The sequence below is a fragment of the Macrobrachium rosenbergii genome, chromosome 48 (genome assembly GCF_040412425.1).
Source record: "Macrobrachium rosenbergii isolate ZJJX-2024 chromosome 48, ASM4041242v1, whole genome shotgun sequence".
Classification (NCBI taxonomy): Eukaryota; Metazoa; Arthropoda; class Malacostraca; order Decapoda; family Palaemonidae; genus Macrobrachium; species Macrobrachium rosenbergii.
In genome coordinates this window covers 58,710,836-58,733,240 of record NC_089788.1, presented here as the reverse complement: position 1 = coordinate 58,733,240, position 22,405 = coordinate 58,710,836, and the positions used below count along the sequence as shown (strand labels likewise).

The 22,405-nt window shown below is 39.3% G+C and overlaps 1 protein-coding gene across 6 annotated transcripts in view; it reads left to right on the top strand.

The window, feature by feature from the left end:
* LOC136831425 (cytochrome b5 reductase 4) overlaps positions 1-22,405 on the top strand; it is a 110,764-nt gene that overhangs the window by 68,028 nt on the left and 20,331 nt on the right. For 3 of the 6 annotated variants that reach the window (XM_067091869.1, XM_067091868.1, XM_067091870.1), the window contains exon 2: positions 19,145-19,518. The exons of the other annotated variants lie outside the window; for them this stretch is intronic. In XM_067091869.1, the coding sequence (XP_066947970.1) occupies positions 19,437-19,518 (82 nt within the window). In that variant the 5' untranslated portion in view covers positions 19,145-19,436. The remainder of the gene's footprint in view (positions 1-19,144; positions 19,519-22,405) is intronic. 6 annotated transcript variants of the gene reach the window in all.

Below are 22,405 nucleotides of genomic sequence, written 5' to 3'. Positions count from 1 at the left end.
ATTTATAGTTCCAAAGGAAAATATTCGCAAGTATACTTGGGAAACAGAAAAGGTTGAGGAAAAGACCTTGCTATATTATGTAATGATACGGAGTAGATGGAAGAGCAAGTTTATATGTGGGAGGTAAATCTGGATATTTTTTATTAAAGCAAAAGTTAAAATACCGTAGATAGAAGATCTAGTTGGAGAGGAAGGCGTGAAAAATCAGCTGTAAGCTTAGCTAAGCGAGTTTGATACGAAAAAAAAGTAAGGAAAGATAGATGAATAATAGGCTGGGGTTACAGACATGGAAGGTGGAGGGTGCGGTCATAGAATTAACAGGGTTTTAGGAGGATGGGAAGAGGGAATATAAATATGGAGTAGTATGAAAAATGAGTTCAGTGAATGAGCAACAGGGATTGATTGGAATGCAGTTGCAAGACACAATGGAAAGTTGTATACAGAAATAGATACTGATAGAGAAAAAGGAGGCATGTTACATAAAAAGGGACAGAGAAAATAAGCAAGTGCTTCAGGAAGATTATTGAGAAGGTTTTTTACAACGAAGTAAATGCAAAAAGGTTAATGATCAGATGAAGAATAAAATTTGCAATTGAAAAGATGCCACCTAAAGAATTCACTGGTAGGTCGAAAGAGTATTTTGTAAAAATCATGGGGGTTTATCATTGATAAGATGTATGGAAAAATTTGATTGAGAAAGAAAGATGATGCAAGGACTGGTAGGGGTAGAGCATTATGGGTTTAGACAAGAAAGAGGTTAATGGGTCAAGCATTTGTTATGAAACAGGTTATGTAAATTTGAAAATGAGAGAAGATAGATATTGCATACATTTACATAGAAAAAGCTTTTGATAGATTTGACACAAGCAGTGTGTAGGGTGTTGAGGTTGCTTGGTAAAGAGGATAGGTTACTGAGTGATAAAGTTTTCATAATGGAAGTGAAGCATGTGTTAGAAAGTTTAGGCAGTAGAGTAACTGGCTTGGTGTATAAACTGGTCTGGGAGAGAAACGGTCTATTATGGTTCCTTGGTTGTTTGCCTTATTGATGGAATGATGCAAGAAGTCAGAGAAATGAAAGCAGATGAAGGTGCAAAGCTGTGGGATATGAAAATGACCTGTGAATTGTGTGGAATGGCTGGTGTTTCCAGATAAGGCAGGACTGATTGGCAACTGTGAAGATTACTTGCAGAAAGTAATGAAAGAATATGAAAATGTATACAAGAGGAAGTTGAAAGTAAATGTGAGCGAGAGTAAAGTTCTGAGGTTAAGCAGATATGGAGGACATAGCAGATGTATGGATGGCGGTAGAATGGAAGCAGTTGGTTTCAGTAGGTATTTGGGAGTGGATTTTTGTGAATGATTGTAGGGTGAGAGATGAAATGAGTCACAAAATAGCTGAAAAAAGAAAGTTGGTAGGATGTGTGCTGAGGACTGGATGTTGATTGTAATTGAAATAAAAAAAGAAAAGGTTGAGGCTGCTAAGATGAATCCCAGTATATATGGCAGAAGAAGACTGGAAAGGATGAAACTGCAGACAATTTTTAGAAGAGGTTGAAAGGTTAAGTTAGGTGAAAAGATGCGTCACAGTGTTCGAGAAAGTTCAGTCTTGTAAAAAGATGTAGGTTGATAAGTCAGTGGAAATAGTGTGTAGTTCGTAAGTTCTAGTAGGAAGGAGGATAGGAAGACGCAGGAAGTGCAAGATAGATGGCACGAAAGAGATATAAGGAAGGAACGGCTTCATCATCCAGAAAGCAAAACCATGTAAGATAACAGTCAGTGGTGCAGTGTGCAGTGGGTAAGTGCATTGTTGATGAGCCTTCTATACATATACATTATATATATATATATATATATATATATATATATATATATATATATATATATATATATATATATATATATATATATATGTGTGTGTGTGTGTGTGTGTGTGTGTGTGTGTGTATATATATGTATATATATATATATTCTTCTTCTTCTTTTAACGTGCTTTTATTCCCATTTCTAGTATATATATATATATATATATATATATATATATATATATATATATATATATATATATATATATTATATATATATATATATATATATATATATATATATATATATATATATATATATATGTATATAATTATATAATGTGTGTGTGTGCAGAAACAACAGATTCTCTGAAAACGAGAAAGGTGAAGGGTGTTGTTTTAATGCAGTGAAGCATCCTTTGCTCTTGTGTTTCTCATCAGCCCTCAAAAGAAATGTGAAAAAAACTTTAGACTCTCTCTCTCTCTCTCTCTCTCTCTCTCTCTCTCTCTCTCTCTCTCTCTCTCTCTCTCTCTCTCTCTCTCTCTCTCTCTCTGCTTACCCAAACAAAATGACAAGAGGTGAGCTCCATTCTTGGTGCCTCTCTCATCCTCTCAATTCATATCCTTCCCGGCCCCCTTCTCTCTCTCTCTCTCTCTCTCTCTCTCTCTCTCTCTCTCTCTCTCTCTCTCTCCTCCGGCTCTTGCCTTTTCTTTCTCCAATTATAACATTGCTTTGCTACACAGTTTTTCCTTTTGTTAAATATTTCATTACTTTCCTTGATTATTTATTTAAAATTCTCCTCTGGTTCATTCATACAACAGAGTTGGTACGAGCAACTGTGCTGCTGCTGTGCATTCATAATTTGAAACGAATAGAGATTTCATATTTTTCTCTGCGCTGTGTGTAAGGTATCCAAGTATGTATGTATGTATGTATGTATGTATGTATGTATGTATGTATGTATGTATATATGCATGTATATATATATATATATATATATATATATATATATATATATATATATATATATATATATATATATATATATATATATATATATATATTTATATTTATATATTGAAATAAAATTGTGAATGCCGAGGTCATACGTGACGTGAATGGGATACCAATGACGCGTGGGTGTCTTAGGGAAGGAAAACGTCGGTAGGTGGAGGAAATGACTTATGGGCGTGGGCGTCGGAGGGAGGAGGAGGATATCGAGGAACGCCCTCCACCCAGGCCTCGTGATAGATTCCCTTAGCAGTAGCAATAAATAGGATTCAGTTCAAGTTGAATGACGTTCGCTTGATGATTGCTTCATTGTATACAGGATTCTTGCCCCAAGTAAGAGCAATATATTTACATACGGGCTTTAACAATGTCGACAGATACTCGCGCGCGAAGGAGAGAGAGAGAGAGAGAGAGAGAGAGAGAGAGAGAGAGAGAGAGAGAGAGAGAGAGAGAGAGAGAGAGAGAGCACCTTAAAGCCGTATGACCAGGACGAGCGCTGCTGGGAGACTAGAGGCGCCAGGTTCAGTCCTAGAGGCTTCGGGTTGATGCGTGGAAAAGATTCCATTTGCTGAATGAATTGAATCGATGTCGATTTTTTGTTGCTCCTTTGCCTCTTGAAGAGTCGAGGCCGTTTGTTCTGTCTTTGGTCCCGTGTCTCGGAGGTCATTTTTAGATGACTGCGTTGCTCCGTTCGAAGACCTATCTTGAGATTACCGATGTCGTGGCCAATGGATTCCTCATCGTGCACTTTGCTCTTATTGATTGCGATCTTGGCACATCGGAGGTTATAGAAAACGCCCTGTAATTTTACCGGGCTTAAGCTCTTAAGCTCATATATATATATATATATATATATATATATATATATATATATATATATATATATATATATATATATATATAAAATTGTGTGTGCGCGTAGTACACGAGGGTAATTCAGAACTTCTTGGCAGTTATTAAAACTTTCTGGTGTGGATGTATAATCATACTATAACCACCAATTATATAATTATACATTCGAATGTACTTCCTTGCCTTTATTGTATTGCATGGGAGTCATTTGAAAGTCACTAGTTGCGAGCAAAATCTCAAATTAACAAAAAGAAGATTCAAAATGATTAATTATCTGCAAAAGGAGATTTCGGAAGTGTTCAGCACACCTGGTGTGAATTGCTCATTATATTTTTCCATTAAGAAGTGGACAAGTGGACTTGAATTCCAGCGGGTCGTCAACAGCTTGGAAGACAAACTCTTGTCGGGACGTCCTAAAGCATCATCCACTTACGAACATGGGGGTGCTATTCATTGCTTTTAATTTTAATGACATTGCTGCTGATTCAGCGCACATTCTTTGCCAACGGGATGATGAGCGAGTACTCTCTTAAATGGGTAACAAAATTGTAGGCACCAGAACGGAGGGTAACAAGAGGGAAACATCAGAAGGCTATGGACTCGTTTCCAATGTGATCCAGACAATTTCCGAGGGAGATTAGTAACCGAGGATTAGACACTTATCTAACCACTTTCAGGCTGAATCAAAGAGCCATAATTACTGTAATGGGAACACCAAAAGTTTAAGCTAGTGAGGTCTGCCGGCTATCTGGGGACGCTATCATGATAAACTGCCTAGGAGTCTTCTTTGGTGTTGTCACTGCCACTCTCTCATCTTTCGTACGAATATTTTCGTGATTTCCATTTTGGCTACGTCGACGCCGTTCCTCAAGGCGGGTGGGGGACAGCATTGGCTTTTTGTTGCTGTTTTCATGCTCTGTGTGCACTGAAACCATTCGTTTTAAATGACAGTCTTCCCAAACATGTGCATATTTATTGCCAGTGACCCAACCCCACCCTTACAGGTTGTGGAGAAATTACATTTTTCCTAATCTTCATATTAACCTCTTTTATACTGCTTGTAGCATGACCTATTTTAAACTCCTAAAGATGTCATCGTCTTAACGCTGACCTTATCGTGTCTTTATGCGCTAAGGAACGTGCACCTGGGCTCGCATTCCATCCACCATTGATGCAGAAACGCAGTTGAAGGTCTGCAGCTTTACGATAACATTACGACTTTTCTGCTGAAACGGAAAACGAAGCGTCTTAACGCTGACTGTCGCTAAGTAGGCGAGCTATTATATTCCGAGAAGATAAGTGAAAAGGTCAGTGAATACCTGGAAGATGAAATACAGATAACGACGAAAGAGTAAAATGCGACCGAATATAATCTTGAGCAAATGAACTAAAATTTTAACAGCCTGCTGTCCATGTTTGAGAAGATCGGTTGTTTGGTTCCCGCCCTGTGTAAATGTCTCGTCTGAGAACACTCTTCTTCCACGAATAGCGACACAGATACTCATCATTTATAAAAAGGCTGTTAAATAGCCGTAGATAGCCTCATCTAGCAATGAGACCCCCTTGGGACTCCCGCAGAGCCTTGGTAGTCAAAGTAGTAAGTTCACAAACGGTTACCGAACTGATTAAGATATACATATTGGATATGTACTATTAAACTTCTTTGTAGATCAGGATTTTGTCCGATGGTCAAAGTAGTAAGTTCACAAACGGTTACCGAACTGATTAAGATATACATATTGGATATGTACTATTAAACTTCTTTGTAGATCAGGATTTTGTCCGATAGTCAAAGTAGTAAGTTCACAAACGGTTACCGAACTGATTAAGATATACATATTGGATATGTACTATTAAACTTCTTTGTAGATCAGGATTTTGTCCGATAGTCAAAGTAGTAAGTTCACAAACGGTTACCGAACTGATTAAGATATACATATTGGATATGTACTATTAAACTTCTTTGTAGATCAGGATTTTGTCCGATACCGATACCGATACGTATTGAAAAGCCGATACCGATACCAATACCGATGCTTTGTCTATCAGATTTCTGCTCTCTAGCTGTGCAGATTGTTTTCTACAATATGGTATTGTTACTTTATGAATTATGAACATTAGCACATTCAGTGTTTGGAGGTATAAAAGTAGGATATCTTGTTATTCGACGAGACCATGAACTCAGATTTTCAGAGGAAACCGTAAAAGGCTAGTTGACAGGTGGTCCGTCACCAGACAGTTCTTGATATGATTTATTACAGCGCTTGCTCAGGTGAAAACAGCGGCACAGCGGTTGGACACAGAAAAACAAAAATAAAAAAAGATGAAGCACAAGGATCTTAAGGTGGAACTCGGAGAACACCGCACAGTTGGACCGAGAAATAATAGAGAGGTTGGACAGCAAGACTGAAGAAAGGAAGCGGGAATGGGTGTAAAGTAAAGACCAAAGTAGGGGCAGCTAGGGCCCGAAGGGTCTCTGCAAAAAAAAAAAAAAAAAAAAAAAATGCCTACAATGCGTCATGTAAGATTCCCTGACGGCACTGCCCGTCTGCGGGAAGACAACTCATGATTTGTTCCTAAAAGCCATTTATTGGGTGGTACGTGTAAAGAGGGCTTTGATCTCCCCTTGTTTGCAGTGCAGTATAAGGCTCTTACTGAATTCCATTGTCATTAATAAGCATTGCGGACAGACATGGATCGATATGCTTTCTAGTTTCCTGTAAAAGAAAACCATTGAGATGGCTATTTGTCTGTCCGCCCACAGATCTTAAAAAGTACTGAGGCCAGAGGGCTGCAAATTGGTGTGTTGATCATCCACCCTCCAATCATCAAACATACCAAATTGCAACCCTCTAGCCTTAGTAGTTTTAATTTTATTTAAGGTTAAATCTAGCCAAGAACGTGCGTTTGCCACCGTTATGGGTGCCAACAACAAAGGCCCCCACCGGGCCGTGGCTGAAAGTTTCGTGGGCCGCGGTTGAGAGTTTCATGGGCCGTGGCTGAGATTTTTATATAGCATTATACGCTAAATAGAAAACTCGATTGCGCCAAAGAAACTTTGGCGCATTTTTTACTTGTTTATTTTTGTTTATATTTTATTAATTTATTTATTTATTTATTTGTTTTAGAAAATGCGTTGAAGGTTGATCCGTGACTGTCGGCCATGGATTCGTGTCAGGTAGAATGGAATAGATCAGGCGATCTCTGAAGGCCTCGTCTTTTACGTTCGACTCCGTTTCAGATTATTTGACGCAGATCGAGATGACCGGTTCTTCTGCCGGAAAGAGGCATTTGGTCAGCTGTCCATAAGTAAACACAGATGAGCGTCAGTCGGCTATTAATCTGCCATTTCACGATAACATTTCGTGACGTAACGATGAGGTTCGATCCGTAATGCCAAGCCGGGCTTTGTTTCACTTGTGTCTGTATTGGAATTCGTTCACTAGCCGTCACTTATTTTATGGTTCAGACGTAAATTTGCATTATTATTTTCGCAAGAAAGTACGAGTAACTCAAAAGTTCTTGCTCTTGCTCCAAACGGAATTGATCTATGCCACAATGTGTTTGTGAGTGTTGTAGAGGTCTCGTGTTCATCGTGTTATGCGTAAGACTCGCCACGTACAAAAAATGAAGTCAGTTCATACAGGATACAATAATACCGAAAACAATAAAAACCAAAACGGCATTTTCCTGCGCACCGCACAATGAACGCGAGACTTAAATAAGGTCTTACTTTTTAAAACTAGTGACAGAAGTCGATTCGAGTCATGGGTGGGCAGCCTTTTTTGAATTACATGACAAGCAGGAGCGTTTGAGGACGGCAAACCTCCGCTGCGGCTGAGGAGACCCCCTACTCCCCCCACCTCTATAAAACGTAGCTTCTGTAAAGGGGCCGGGACTGCAATTTTTTGAAAGTGATTTATATACAAGTTTATCTAATGTCTTTCCCTCTTCAAGGAAAAGACAGATACTTAATTTTTAGATGTTATTTTGGTTATACTGTATTTCACCAGCTAACATCTTGTGATTTCTCCAACTAGTGTCTTTTGTCATTCCATAAGCCTTCACTGCGATGTTACCAAATTCTTAAGTAGATGAAATCCAGTTTGCACTGGAAGGGGGAAGGCTGCTTGTGTATTTCTCTCTCCTTTTTTTTTTTCCTCTCTTAAATAGAAAGGGCAGAAGGTTAACGAGAACTTCAGGGAGAATAGGATGGTCCTCAGAAAAGTAAACGCGGAGAGAAAAGTTAGTAAACAAAGGGACCTCGGAATAAAAGAGCCAAATGGGGAGATGTTGTCCGAAGTGCATGCGATCCAGGGTTGATGGAGTGAGCACTTTAAAAATTTGCTGAATGCAAAAGAAGAGAAGATGAAGAGCTGAATGACGCAAAAGTGGGAATGGATATCATGGGTTTAAAGATGATCGTGGGAGTGACTGAAGGGTGGTGCCTGTAGCTTTTGTGGGATTTTTGAGGGGAGGTTTCTTCATCTTGGAATGAATAGTTTTCACGAGGCAGTGAAGGTGCAACCATAGCAAAGACACTACCAAAGGGTTAGCTGACAGTAACTGCAATCCTGATTTACCTCATTCCTTGCCAGAGCTTTGCAACCATATGTTTGTCCGTATGTTCAGGAGCATTGGGCTTGTATTTTTAAGGTCCATGGTTCGATCTTGGCCTCGACTCACTAGTCACCCCAGGTGTACATGAATACTGGCATGTGGTATGATCGAGAAAAGGGCATGGGGCGTGCAACCGTATCCCTGTCGATAGCTGGTATTTTACGGTAAACAGCTTTTAATAGATTTCTACTATACCAGTCTCCTTGCGCACTTATACAAAATAATCATCAACAATGCATCAGCCCTTTACACACATTGCCATTCACCCTTATATTGCGTTCACATATTATTTTTTCCTGATGGATTTAATGCCGTTAGTGCACGTTACGTGGTGCACTGTAGGCATTACAAAAGAGTTTTTGCAGCGTCCATGAAACCCTAGCTATGCCCAATTTTTTCGTTTTACTTTATGTCCATTCCTACTTCCTTTCTCCGGTCTTGCTGTCCATCCTCTCCAACTATTACTTGTAAGTTCACCTGTGGAGTTTTCTCCCACTTTCGCCTATTGATCCGTATGCTCTGTCTCATTCATTTTCCGCACCTCTTTAACTGGCTGTCCAAGCATTCCAGCTGCCTCTTTTCATTATCTTAAGCGCTGAATGGCCGAAATTGCCCCAGTGCTTGGCTTGGCAGCCTAAATTTTTCATGAAATAAATATCATTGCTGTTTACACTGACACGTTTGTGTGTCAGTATAGAATTTCTTGTTTGTGAATGGTTTGACCACTTTCTTTTCTTTTCATTCTTTTTTTCTATTTTGAATTATCCGTAACCCTTAGTACCTTTACGTAGCCCAGTCCAAAAGGAGCTGCAAAATACTTGAGAAAGCGAAAGACTCTTGAAGATTTGAAGGTTATACAAGCCCGGGAAATCGGAAACTGTAAGAGAATTTCAAAGCTTGGCAGTAGAGAGAGAGAGAGAAAGGGAGAGAGAGAGGAAGTCCTGTAAGCAATTATTATTATTATTATTATTATTATTATTATTATTATTATTATTATTATTATTATTATTATTGAGAAAGTTTCTTCAACATCGTTAATGAATAAAGGCTAAAAGGTCATAATTATGGAAATTAAGCTTCTTAAGAACAGAATATTCATATGTGGCGAGGGATAAGGACAGAAAATCCTCACACAGACATAAGGTGTTTCGCCCAATTAATATTATTCTTGGCAAACACCGCTATCGATACGGTATGAAGATAATGCCTTGTTACCTTTCTCAATGTTAATTTTAGTTGGATTCAAAGGTTGATGAATGAACCTTCGTTTCAGTCGCGAATGACTGAGACACACACATTTGAAATGTCCATGAAATCAAGATTTTGTCTTCTTCGACATTCCTTACTTATGAACACCCTAACACTCGAAACTTGCTTATGCAAATGTGAGGGTCGGTTCTCTTAGTAGTGGCGATGATCTCGTCTCTAATGAGCAAATTGTTGCGTTGTCGGTGGCAATACTCTCTTGTGATGTTCCTTTGTTGGCCAAGTTAGCTGATGTTACAGTTTGGTGGTGGTAATCGGAGGAGAGATTCTGCAAGATTCTGAATCTTGTTGCATACAGCAACTTCTTATTTTTTAAGTTGTCGTATTCAGCCTTTTTTTTTTATAACGCTATTGAACATCAGAACAAAGAGACGCTTATTGTCAGTTCTTGCTGTATAACTTAGTATTACGCCGGAGCAGAATAAGTGAATGTCACATAACCATAACTTGCTCTTCATGCCTGAGAAGTTTAAACTGTAATTACGACAGAACTTTAATTTTATAGCTAAATCGATGGCTTAATGTTCATGCCAGGAATGTTCCAATTTCAGTTGGCGATGGGCATGGGAAGTAATATGTGGAAAGGAGACAAAAGAGAAATGCATTAGGATGAGAGAAGGAAGAAGCGAAAAAGACTGGAAAATAATGTCTTGTAAGAGTAGTTAGATAGTTTAGACGTAAACAATGTTTGGCTGCGTGTTCAAGGCACGGTCTAGGAAGAGGCTAAGGCTACCTAGAACATAATTATGTTGCTTTATGAAACCTTCTACAGCATTCTGCTGGTTTTTGTTTTTGTAACACTTAGGGGCCTTGTTTAATCTTCTGGCGTTGCTCTTGATTAAGTATTTGATAGCTGATACGCGAAACTGTCATGCTAAAACTCTTAAGTTTATTCGTCCTCTCAGGAAGTTATTTGTGGTCCTTTGATTTAACTCAGTGGTCCTCAGCCTTTCACCGTATGTCAGAATGTCATCCCCCCCCTTTTCCTAAATTGTGAGTGCAAAACCAACACACAGGCTAGCGGAGAGAAAGCCCAACGTAACCTCTCAGTAGTGCACACCTATGCACACTACGTTTTGTGTGTTCCTAGAGCCAGTTTGAGCCTACCACTCTGTGGTCACAATTCCCCCGCCTGGTTGAGACCCACTTTTAACTGCTGTATGTCTACTGTTCTCGCTGGGACAACTAAGGCTACTTTCCCCATGAACGTTGATGTTCCTCAGACGTTCTTCTGTGTCTTTTATCAACGGCCTTTGATTGACAGCCTCCGTACCTCTTGTCCCCTGGTATTTCAGTCAGCCTCTTCTGTGTGTGCGCACTCAATCTCAGATTTCTCTCTCTTCGCTTTTCAGATTTCTAGCCCCTGTTTTCAGGAAACTTTTCAACTTCTTCTTCTAGACAGCTCTCTCTCCTCAAGGAATTTAGTTTGGAAGACTTCAGACTCAAAGAATAAACACTTTAATTGAATTTAGTTGTTGTTGTACATGCATATGATTTGTGTGTTCTTGAATGATCACGCACTTGTTTGCAAAGATAGGTAACTGGGTTGTATGTGCTTTTATTTATGTGTGTCTGTGTGTCTGTTTGTGTCTAGAGGAGTAGAAGGATAGCCTAAAATGGAAAAATGAAAGACTGAAAGGATGAGAAATGTGTCGAAGAGGAATGACACGCTGAAAAGTCTGATATAGAAAAAGATAGATGATAGAAGGGAAAGTAGAAGTTTAGTTGTAATTTGTCAATAGACCATACACCCAACAAGGCTTGCGACGTCTTGAAAGATATAACTAAAGTCTCCTGAAAAAAAAAAGTCTCAAAGTCTTAAAGTAGCTCCCGTGAGACAGTCGTCACATTGGCCCTTTGAGGCTCACTCAGAAATTGATAGCAAATATAACACGGCCGTCCATTGACTGAAAAGCTCTCTCTCTCTCTCTCTCTCTCTCTCTCTCTCTCTCTCTCTCTCTCTCTCTCTCTCTCTCTCTCTCCAAGCACTGCCTCGTACAGAATTGTAAAATGAGAGTAGCGTGCGTGTCCGTGTCCATGAAATGGCCAGAGGACCCCTTTAAGACTGGCGAGTGTTTGTCATCTTGCTCCAATTGTCGATGACTCCCGTAATTGATGGCAGTCCCTCATCATCGATCTCCAATAGAGCTCTCTCCCGAGATGTAGAGAGGAATAGGGACATAGAGAGAGAGAGAGGGAGAGATAAGGACACTGATAGATAGATAGATAGAAAGAGAGAGGGAGAGGGAAAGAGAGCGCCAAGTAAAAGCTGCGTCGTCCGCCCATAGAGACGTCATCTTCTCGACGTCGTCTACTGCTGCTGTCAGTTGAAAGTCGAAGTAGTGGTAATCGTTATCGGCCAGCGTATCGACCGTAGAATGAGACGAGAGATGTTAAGAAGAAATATCGAGAGCGAGCGTCACGCCCTCTCTGGCGTCTCTCCTTTTCATCGGTGTCATCATCTTGGCTCCCCTCGAGTGCTTCTTAGCATTCCGTCAGCAGGGGTGAGGGAGACACGGAAGTCGCGAGGAGGGCCCCTCCCTCCTCACCTCGCCCTTCACACTCGTTCCTTACGTAGAACTACGTATGCCTTTATAAATGAATGCTTTTCAGTTTTTAAAAATGTAATAATTTGGATAACGACGACAACGGTAAGAACGATTTGGATATTGAAACAACTACAGAATGCGCCGAAGTTTCTTCGGCGCAATCGAGTTTTATGTACAGCGTATAATGCTGTATGAACTTTCTGCCACGGCCCATGAAACTTTTAGCCTCGTCCCATGAAACTCAGCCAGGGTCCGGTGGTGGCCTGTGTTGTTGGTACCTATAGTGGTTCCAGAAGTACGATTATGGCTAACTTTATCCGTAATAGATAAAATAAAAACTACTGAGGCTAGAGGGCTACAATAAAATAAAAACTACGAGGCTAGAGGGCTACAATTTGGTATGTTTGGTGATTGGAGGGTTGAAGCTCAACATACCAGTTTGCAGCCCTCTAGCCTCAGTATTTTTAGGATCCGAGAGCAGACAGAAAAGTGCGGACGGACAGACAAATGGCCATCTCAATAGTTTTCTTTTACAGAAAACTAAAAATGGTTATTTAAACGGCCCTTTTGAAGGACGAAACCATCCAGGGGAATTTTCATCTATTTTTGTTTAATAAGCATTTTTTACATGTCTGTCTTCAACGGTAAAATTTTGTGTTGTCTTGGTCTAGAAGACTGTTATTTGTAGATGAACGTAACGTAAGACTGATAGTCCAGCCACTCTCCCCCACGCCCACCCCTCATCTATTTGTTTTTTTCTTCTTATTGTTCAGGTTAATTTTGATAAACTATACAGCTCATTTTTGTGACTAGTGATACTGATTTGATAATATTATTCATGAACATTGCTGAGGGTAAAGTATGAGGTTATTCCTTGAAGAAATGGTTAAGCATATGAAAGCAGGATTACTATTATTATTATGCACAATGTGCATAAGCTCATATGAAATAAGTGCACAAGTCCCAGAATTTGTCGAGTCACCTTCCAAAGAATAAAATGCCGATGAATGGAAAAATCAAGGAAATGAAACAAATTTAAAAGCCCATCAAAAATTCAGAAGTGTATATTTGCGTCCGTAGGCAGTTAAATTGTGAGTCAATATTGTTTGAGCATTTTTATCCGAATGCAGACCACGAAATGTGACATCCGGCTCCCCGAGCTCAGGTTTACTCTGGCCGTGTATCTTTCTTGCCTTTCCTTCCTACTTCTGTTCTGTTGACTTTTGCCCTCGCATTCCTCCTCTGCGAAGGGCCTCTTTTCTGCACTTGTTCGTGGCACCCCCTCCCCCCGTGACCAGGAAGGGAGGGGAGGGGAGGCTGTTTGCGCTCGAGATAAGGAGGCCAGGAAATGACGCCCTGCCAGATGAACGTTGCTGGCGCCACGGCAAAGCGGAACGGTGGCGCTTGTGAGGCGATGTGGAATTTCTCAAATAGGAAATTGGGAGCGCGCACTCACACACAAAGAACGAGGGCCAAACAGAGAGAGAGAGAGACGCGTGCGCCTCTGCTGAAATGTAAAATTTGTGAAATATGGTTCTTGGGGTACTATAACAAACATGGCCTCCAGTGAGAAATGGAGGGAACGTTCTGTACTTCTTCAAAATACTATTTCTCATTTATCTCAAAATTATATTATTGCAGTTACACTCCCCATTTTTTCCTGTAAATAATTTTTGATAATAGTAAATATAATTTCCCAAAATCCTCACGTCTGTGTAGGACTTGTTGCATTCTTAGCCATTCGGTTACTTTTCTGTTGTTTATGATGCGCAGTGTCTTCCGCAGAGCCTGAATTGCTGCACCGTTTTGAATGTTTTCTGTACGTGCCCAGCATTAATCGTGATTCGCAACTGCATTTATCTCTGTTGTATGGAAGTATTGCTCTGGAGTATGAGAGATGATTCCCTGGTATTTTCATAGACCCAGATGGTGAGGATTGCATCACTATGCTCGTTATGGGACGTCTTTGTGAGTTAGACCGCTCCCGCCATCTGGGATATTTCATATTTAAGGGCTTTTATTGCGTGCTATCTATGCACAAGTAGTTACTATGTGCTTTCAAACCACGGTTTGGCGTTCTTGTCGCACACTTGAAACTTCCTCTCAAGTCCCAGCTGTTTGATTTTTTCCCATTACTTCAGTTTCTATTATGTATGAAATATGTTTGTCTAACACTTGCTGCCAGTAATCTCTCTCTCTCTCTCTCTCTCTCTCTCTCTCTCTCTCTATATATATATATATATATATATATATATATATATATATATATATATATATATATATATATATATATATATATATATGTTCTATAAACTGACCTTGTGTTCTGAGCACGATACATCCCTCACCCGGTAGGTCCCAGTAGGCGGAAATGCCGTCAGGGCACCTCGTGCGGTGCACTGTATACATTACTTAAGTTTCTTTGCAGCGTTCCTTAGGTCCTTAGCTGCAGCCCCATTCATTCCTTTTTACTGTACTTCCGTTCACATTCTCTCTCTTCCATCTTACTCTCCACCCCTCTCCTAACATGTGATTCATAGTGCAACTGCGAGGTTTTCTTCCTGTTAAACCCCTAAAACCTTTTTACTGTCAATTTCCGTTTCATCGTTGAATAACCTCATGGGTCCCAGTGCTTGGCCTTTTACCTAAATTCTATATTTTGTTCAGTTCTCTCACCCGTGGGTGAATTTTACCTGACAGTTATTCGAGCAGAGTGGGTCGCAGCCTGGGTAGAGAACCGCATGAGACTAGCAGTACCATCCTCGAAGACTAGCTGAAAAAGTAATTATGCTCTCGGAACAAGGACAACGGACTGTTTCTCTGTTTATGGTTTTAAGGTAGTCGTCGAGTATGTGCAGTTTGCTGTAAAGCTGCAGTTCTGTTTGCTGTAAAGCTGCAGTTCGCTTTATGTCCGTTTTGCTCCTCTATGTTGTTTTCCCCGACGAATTCAAATGACTTAGAAGCTGTAACTGTACCACATCGGGAAGCTGTAACTGTACCACACCAAGCTTATTGCCGTGGAATGTAATGGTGAGTTAAACTAAGGTCAAAATAATTTCTGGTTTACTTGCGTCTTGGTTCTAAAAGTATGACGCACTCGGTCTTCGAGATACCCGACTTGGTGTAGTAGTAGGAAGGTAACTGACTTCGATTGTCGCCAGTGGTAGCTGTGTTACAGGTCGCGCTAACTTTCGGGTTTTGCCGTGACCCATCTCTCAGACTGCTCAATTTCTCGCGCGTTTCCAAAAGGCTCGGTATCTGGCAAGGTGGCCTCAGGTAGGGTGTCCCTTGAAATGTGACCTGAAATCCTTCTCATTATTTACATCTGTCCCGTAATTTTTCATAATTCTGATCACATTTTGTATTCAGATCTTCGCAGATTATACCATCTACCACGCGGTTACTAGATATGTAGTTTATTCTAAGTCTTGCCCTTTCTTCTGTGAGGTTCAGTACCTTACAGTTATCTACGAGTTTTATTCCTGTTGTGCCCAAACTGTAGAATGAGTTTTGTCGCCTACCTGAATCCTTAGTCAGCTACAGAAGTTCAGTGAGCAGGCTGACATGTCACAAAACATCAGTGTTTATTGGTTATTTATACGATTTGTTTTAACTTGTGATATACGTCATTTGTTGTTTGTGTGTGTGTGTGTGTGTATTCTTTACTTCTCAGTTTCTCTTCACCCACTGGGCTTCTTTCCCTACTGGGGTCTGTGGACTTTTACTTTTCCAGATAGGGTTACTGTTTGGGTTATAATAATAATAATAATAATAATAATAATAATAATAATAATAATAATAATAATAATAATAATAATAATATCCTCATGTGCCTGAAATCACCCTTGACAAGGCTTCAGACTCTAAGGATACCATGTGTAATTTTTGGAGGTCTTCAGAAGAGAGTGATTGGAAATACTCATGCCATGTTCGTTTTACTGCTCATCAATACTTTAGGAAGTGATAACTTGTTTTCAAGTCAGCTTGCGTTTTGAATGCATAAATGTTGTTCTTCTGATTCACAGTGGCGTTTCACCGGGTTGTTGTCTCTTTGTTATTCTGTCTCTGTTCTACCGGAGAGAGAGATCTTCAAACCCACTCTTGGTCGCCACTCCAGTGTTGGTCATTCTGCTCTTGACGTAGCCCCCTTCATTTCCTTGGCCGTCTCTCCCCTTGGGAGTTCGTTCTCATACTCATCTAATTCCGTCTGATGGAGATCATGAGTTGCAGTTCAGGACTTTAGAATTCAGAGCAGCAGCTTTAGCTGCGTGTAGAATTTATTTGTCTAACTCTGGAGAGGCTTTTTTTCATGATCGTAAGAAAACCAACCTTTTCCCTCTTTCCTTAGTTCTGATTCGAGTCCGTTTTATAGTTTTCTGAAAAAAACTATTGTGCCGGCTTTGTCTGTCCGTCCGCACTTTTTCTGTCCGCCCTCATCTCAAGAACTACTGAGGCTAGAGGGCTGCAAATTGGTATGTTGATCATCCACCCTCCAATTATCAAATATAGCAAATTGCAGCCCTCCAGCCTCAGTAGTTTTTATTTTATTTAATGGTAAGGTTAGCCATAATCGTGCGTCTGGCAACAATATAGGACAGGCCACCACCGGGCCGTGGATAAAGTTTCATGGGCTGCGGCTCATACAACATTATACCGAAACCACCGAAAGATAGGTCTATTCACGGTGGCCGTGATTATACGCTGTTCAGTAAACTCGATTGCCCCGAAGAAACTTTGGCGCATTTTTTACTTGTTTTTTTTTACTTCAAAATATGAAACAAACACAAATCAATGGAAGCCCAAATTCATATGTCGGGACTTGTTTCAAGCTCAGGGTCAATTAAATTTATCCATATAAATCCTGACAAATGAAGAGATCGAAAAATTATTATCGACCTAAAAACCATGCTCATTTTTAGGCATCCAAATCATTAAGTAAAATGTTGTACATGAACTTGTTGTTCTCCTTAAGATATGTAAATAACCGGACGCAGAGATTTGTTGAAGCAAATTTCCAGCCACACCAGACCTGTCTCGTCCAGCGTTCCACAGATTAATGACCTGTGGACTGTGTGTGTGTGTGTATGTGTTTTTGTTTTTAAGAAATGGCGTAATACAGATAATAAAATTGTGCTTGAAAATGACACTCCTCTTGCGTCAAGTAATGATACATTCGGTAATACAGAAGTTCTAACGCGGATGAGGTTAATTGCATAGCCAATCTCCTGCAATGCATCAAGCACGCAATTTAGTTTTTACTCGTACTAACTATTGGTGACGCCATTGAATCTAACTCAGGCCAAGCTTTTTTTTCGGGAATTTTTAAAATACTCTTTGCCGTATTAGTTTCGTTTCAGTATCGTGTAACAAGTAAATAAAAATCCTTATGTTTTCGGCACAAATACCTGATCACATTGTTATAGTCGCATTCTTTAGCAATTTTAACAGGAATTATACAGTATATATACTGAAATAGCTAAGAATAAGTCAGATGTCTGTCTTCACACTGAATTTACACATACACACAAAATATATAATTATATATATATATATATATATATATGTGTGTGTGTGTGTGTGTGTGTGTATGTATGTTTGTTTGCCTCAGTAGTGAAAGGAATGAAAGGAACTAGGTCGGATTTTCAACAAACCTGATTTTTTAGACTGATTCCATTAAATCTTTGTGGGTCTCTGTTGACCTAAGTAGTTAACTAAGTACCTGGTAGGTAGACAACTGTGATTGATCTCAACGAGGGAGAAGGGCGTTGGGGTATCATCCGCATCTCAAACGACATGTCAAGAACTGTAGGGCTCACAGCTTCAGGAGCTATCCCCTCTAAAGAGGAAAAGGCCTATGGGAATACATATATATATATATATATATATATATATATATATATATATATATATATATATATATATATATATATATATATATATATATATATATATACACTATATATATACACATATATATATACATGTACATATATATTATATATACACACACAAACACACACACACACACACACACACACATATATATATATATATATATATATATATATATATATATATATATATATATATCTTGTAATCTTTTAATCATGGGCAAGTAGATGGCATATGAGGTGTCTTAGAGTCATGTGAGGATATTCTGCTGCAGCAGTTTTTATGATGCCATATGTAATAATACCTGCCATACCATCTACTAGCTAATGAAAATAATTTAATAAGATTCATAGACAAGACTAAAGAAACTGAATGCTGTAGAAACAGCATCGTATTCAATAATACTGCACTTGAAGAAGAAGAACCTCTGTCCAATGTTTTTATTAAAATGTATTACAGTGACAGGGAATAATGCTAAACGTGAATGTAGGTGTAAAGGAAGTATTCTCCAACCTCATAGGTACTCATGTCATTGAAAATATAAAAGCAATATTCTTGTAAAAATATTTATCATCTGTCCCGTCGGAACCGACTGTGTCGTTGTTTCTGACTTGGAAATCAGGAAGCATACACAAACAGCTCTTCTTTAAACTCACTCATGATGTTTGCTGTTGTCTTCTTGGGCCTTTCTGTGACTTACTGTTCGTCCTGGGTGACCCCTTATAGTCCGTCAAGAACACCGACCCTCTTTGCATAGGTTTGAGTGCGTTTGGAATTTAGCTTTGTCCGGTTGAAGGTGCTTCCAGTGTGAAATGTGATTAACTTTTCCGTGTGGTGAACTGTGGTAAGATCATGCAAAGTCGGGTGTAATGAGTGGAAAAGGATCAATGTTTGTTGAACAAAATGCTCAGCGGTGAACTAATACACAGGAAAAGGACTTGATGTTAGAAAAGCAAATTCTGAGAAACTGAGCATTTCAAGGTAATGAGTGAAAAGGATAAGGCAAATAAACACATTTACTGAACAAAATTTGAGATTTTGAGAACAAATTGTGGCTTTTTCTCGTGGATCGTAGTTCTGCAGGTAATTAGATGGCTGGCGAAGGAAAGCCTTTGTGATTAATTGTTTCCCGTTGTTCTGTCAAATTGCAGATGAAACTGGTGGTATTTGTGAGCAATGGAAAGAAGTGATTTGATTTTTAAATAGCCTCATTTGATAAAAAGAACGATATGTAATGGTAACCTTCGTCAGGAGTGTCGATTCATATCTTATAAAACCCACGGTTAAAAAATAATTTTTGGGGGTACAGAACGTTAAGTAAAACTCTCATCATGCTGGAATACCAGAAAATCCTACGTCAAGGACTTCAGTCCCTTACTTAGTAAAAGAGAGTGAGTCCCCATCTCTAGATACTCTGTTGGATCCAACTGGTAACATGATTTTATGATGGGCACAGTTTTGGGCTGTGTTGGGCAGTCTACAAGAGACTCCGTCAAGCCACTTTCGGCAACGTCTTCATCTTCAGGTAAGTGGTCGTCCCCTGGGGCAGCCTTTGGGACTAAAGATGACTGCGGTATGTAGACATTATGTATATGTATGGGTGTGTGCCTGTGTGCCAATAAAACAGATGGGTGGCTATTTTGATATCCTGGGTACGTAACATCCTAAACGTTAGTTTTATGGCAAATGAGAAACTAAGTCTGTCTGCTTTTCCAACTCTGTCTTCTTCCTCCTGCGGTCTTAGTTTATTATTATTATTATTATTATTATTATTATTATTAGTTGTTGTTTCATAGATCTCTGATCATAACCTCAGCAGTTTGTAGGTAGTGACAGTTCATAGCGAAGAAAGGTGGTTTATGTAATTCATTGCTGTTATCTGTGTTAATATCAAGCGTGATTATGTTTCCTGCCTTTCAATAACACTGAAATCTTATCATGGAGGGAGGGATGGTTCAGTTCCCAAGACGGGTGGACGGGCATACTGCCTTCTGAACATCGAACTTCCCTGTGGCATAGTCTGGCCTAGAGCTGCTCTTTTTCTTCTTGGTTTGCTCTGTTTCTCTTGACGAGGAGGAGGAGGGGGAGGAGGAGAACAGTTGTTTAGATAATTTACGGAACGAAGACATTAACGTATAGGTAATTACGTATGCCTGAAATGTACGTAATCTGATATTGTTCTTACCGTTTAGAAATAAGCGTACACATTTATTTCTGACGTTGATGACCTTAGGAGTTTTATCACCAGAATACATAAATGAATTAATAATTCTTTCAAATTGCAAAGTGTCATTTGTGCGAAATAATAATAATAATAATAATAATAATAATAATAATAATAATAATAATAATAATAATAATAATAATAATAAAGGTACCAAACTGATTTTGCTTCAAGCTCTCGGGGCATCTATTTCCCATGTCAGGCCCTGATTTATTTTCTATAAGGGTAAACACCGTCCAGCATTTGTCACTAATTAAAGAATAAAAGCATCAGGTATAAGAATACTCTTGATTCGGAGGAGGTTGATCATGAGCCTGCCCTGTCCTTGTCAGGACTCTTGCTTGCCAACTTACCACCTTTGGTAAGGTGGAAAGAGTAGGTTTCTGATAAAAAGAATGACTGTGGGTTTAGAAGATGCCTTTTTGTCCCTGTCACTAGAGGATCTGTTTTATTGCTAAAGTCCATAATCAGAGTTAAGTTTGATTTATTTAGGAGAGGATAAATCAAAGCAGGAGATTCCATCTCAAGCAAATAAGTGGAAGAGCTGTTTCTGTATTAAGAGGGTTTGTTTTATCAGTCCTTATAATATTTATGTTAATTTAACCAGGGTTTGCAGATTCCCCTATTGCCCGCTAAAAAGGAAGTCAGCTATAGAGCAAAAAGATAGCAATGTGCAAGCACCACGCAACAGAAAATTCTGACATGAAAGACATGAATCCAGTGGGGATTATCATTTTGGCTTGGCTATAGTACCCGAGTTCGACCATTCAGAGGAAATTAATTTCCCTGAAAAGTGTGATTTTAATGTTAACCCACCTACTCTTATGACAAAGTTGCATTAATGTAGCCAGTGTTTAAAGTTCCCTAACACTGCAGTATATACTATACCTGCGTCTTAAAAACCGAAGACAAACTCCAAATATTTCCCTTCTCCAGCACCAAAATGGCTTCCAGTGGAAGGAGTCTTATGTCACTTGAGCAAAAGAAAATAGTGCCTGGGAAGACGCAATCCATCCTTGGGCATCCAAGCATCGCTAGGTGATATTGCTGCCCAGAAGGAGAGCTAATGTAAAGGTGAAGTGATACCGTAAGACTAGCTTAAAAGGAGTAGCGCTGCCAGGGTTTGTGGAAAAAAAACACCACTAGTGTAAGGGGACAGACTGTGATAGCGAATCTTCTTCTTCTTCTTCTTTTAACGTGCTTTTTTCCCATTTTTGTATGGGGTAAGCACGATGCCTTCTTTTTGAAGGACTTTTGATTTGGCTTTGGGGTAGACTTGTGGTCTCGATCGGCTGCCCTGCCTGACATAGCAGTGACATATTTGTACCCAGAGCCGCCGTAGCTGGGAAGGATAACTCTTTCAACGAAAGAGAGAGGTTGAAGTAAACTATTTAATACGTGATGAAGGTAGGATGAAACTACCCAAAAGGAGACAGTTTTCTCATCACAGACGCATTACTTACCAGCGTAATACACAACCGCTCACTGGAAAGAGTTGAGTGTTTGGTAACAATATTGATTGTATTCTCTCTAATAAACAGATACGGGTATTGCTTCGATATGCAAGAGTGTGTAGGTTCAATGGAATGTTTGATTGGGAGAAGTTTGAGCAATGCCAGGTAAGGGACTGTGAACTCCAGACAATGTCAGGAAATTGGCTTCATCATATGACAGAATTATTTTAGATTTAATTAACAATATCAAATCGTGCGTAAAATATATGATAAAACGTATTTTTGTCGACAATTTTAATTTTCATCATCAGCTATACACAATTATTTTTTACTCCTGAACATTTATGGAAATATTCCATATTCGGTGATATTTTCCTGCAGGTGGGCTATAATTATTGGTTATGTGATAGACGAATAACATATATTCATGGCTAGATTGAGCATTTCTTATTTGTGCGGGCACTGTCTTTAGATACGATTTTCCCAGTTGAGCCGTATTTTCTCTGAGTACAGTATATACATCAAGGCTTAAACTCTGTTGGTATCGCCTTCAACTTGTGGACTTTTTCTGAGGGAGGGGGCGGGGAAGTTTGTTGGAAAATCATCGTAGAAAATTTAATTCAGTCAATCTAGTGACCTTAACAGTGAAATGCAGTTATATTTGTTATTTTTTCTCACGAAAGAACAAGACAGTTTTATACAAGGACGTATTTCCCCTCCGATATATGTAATGA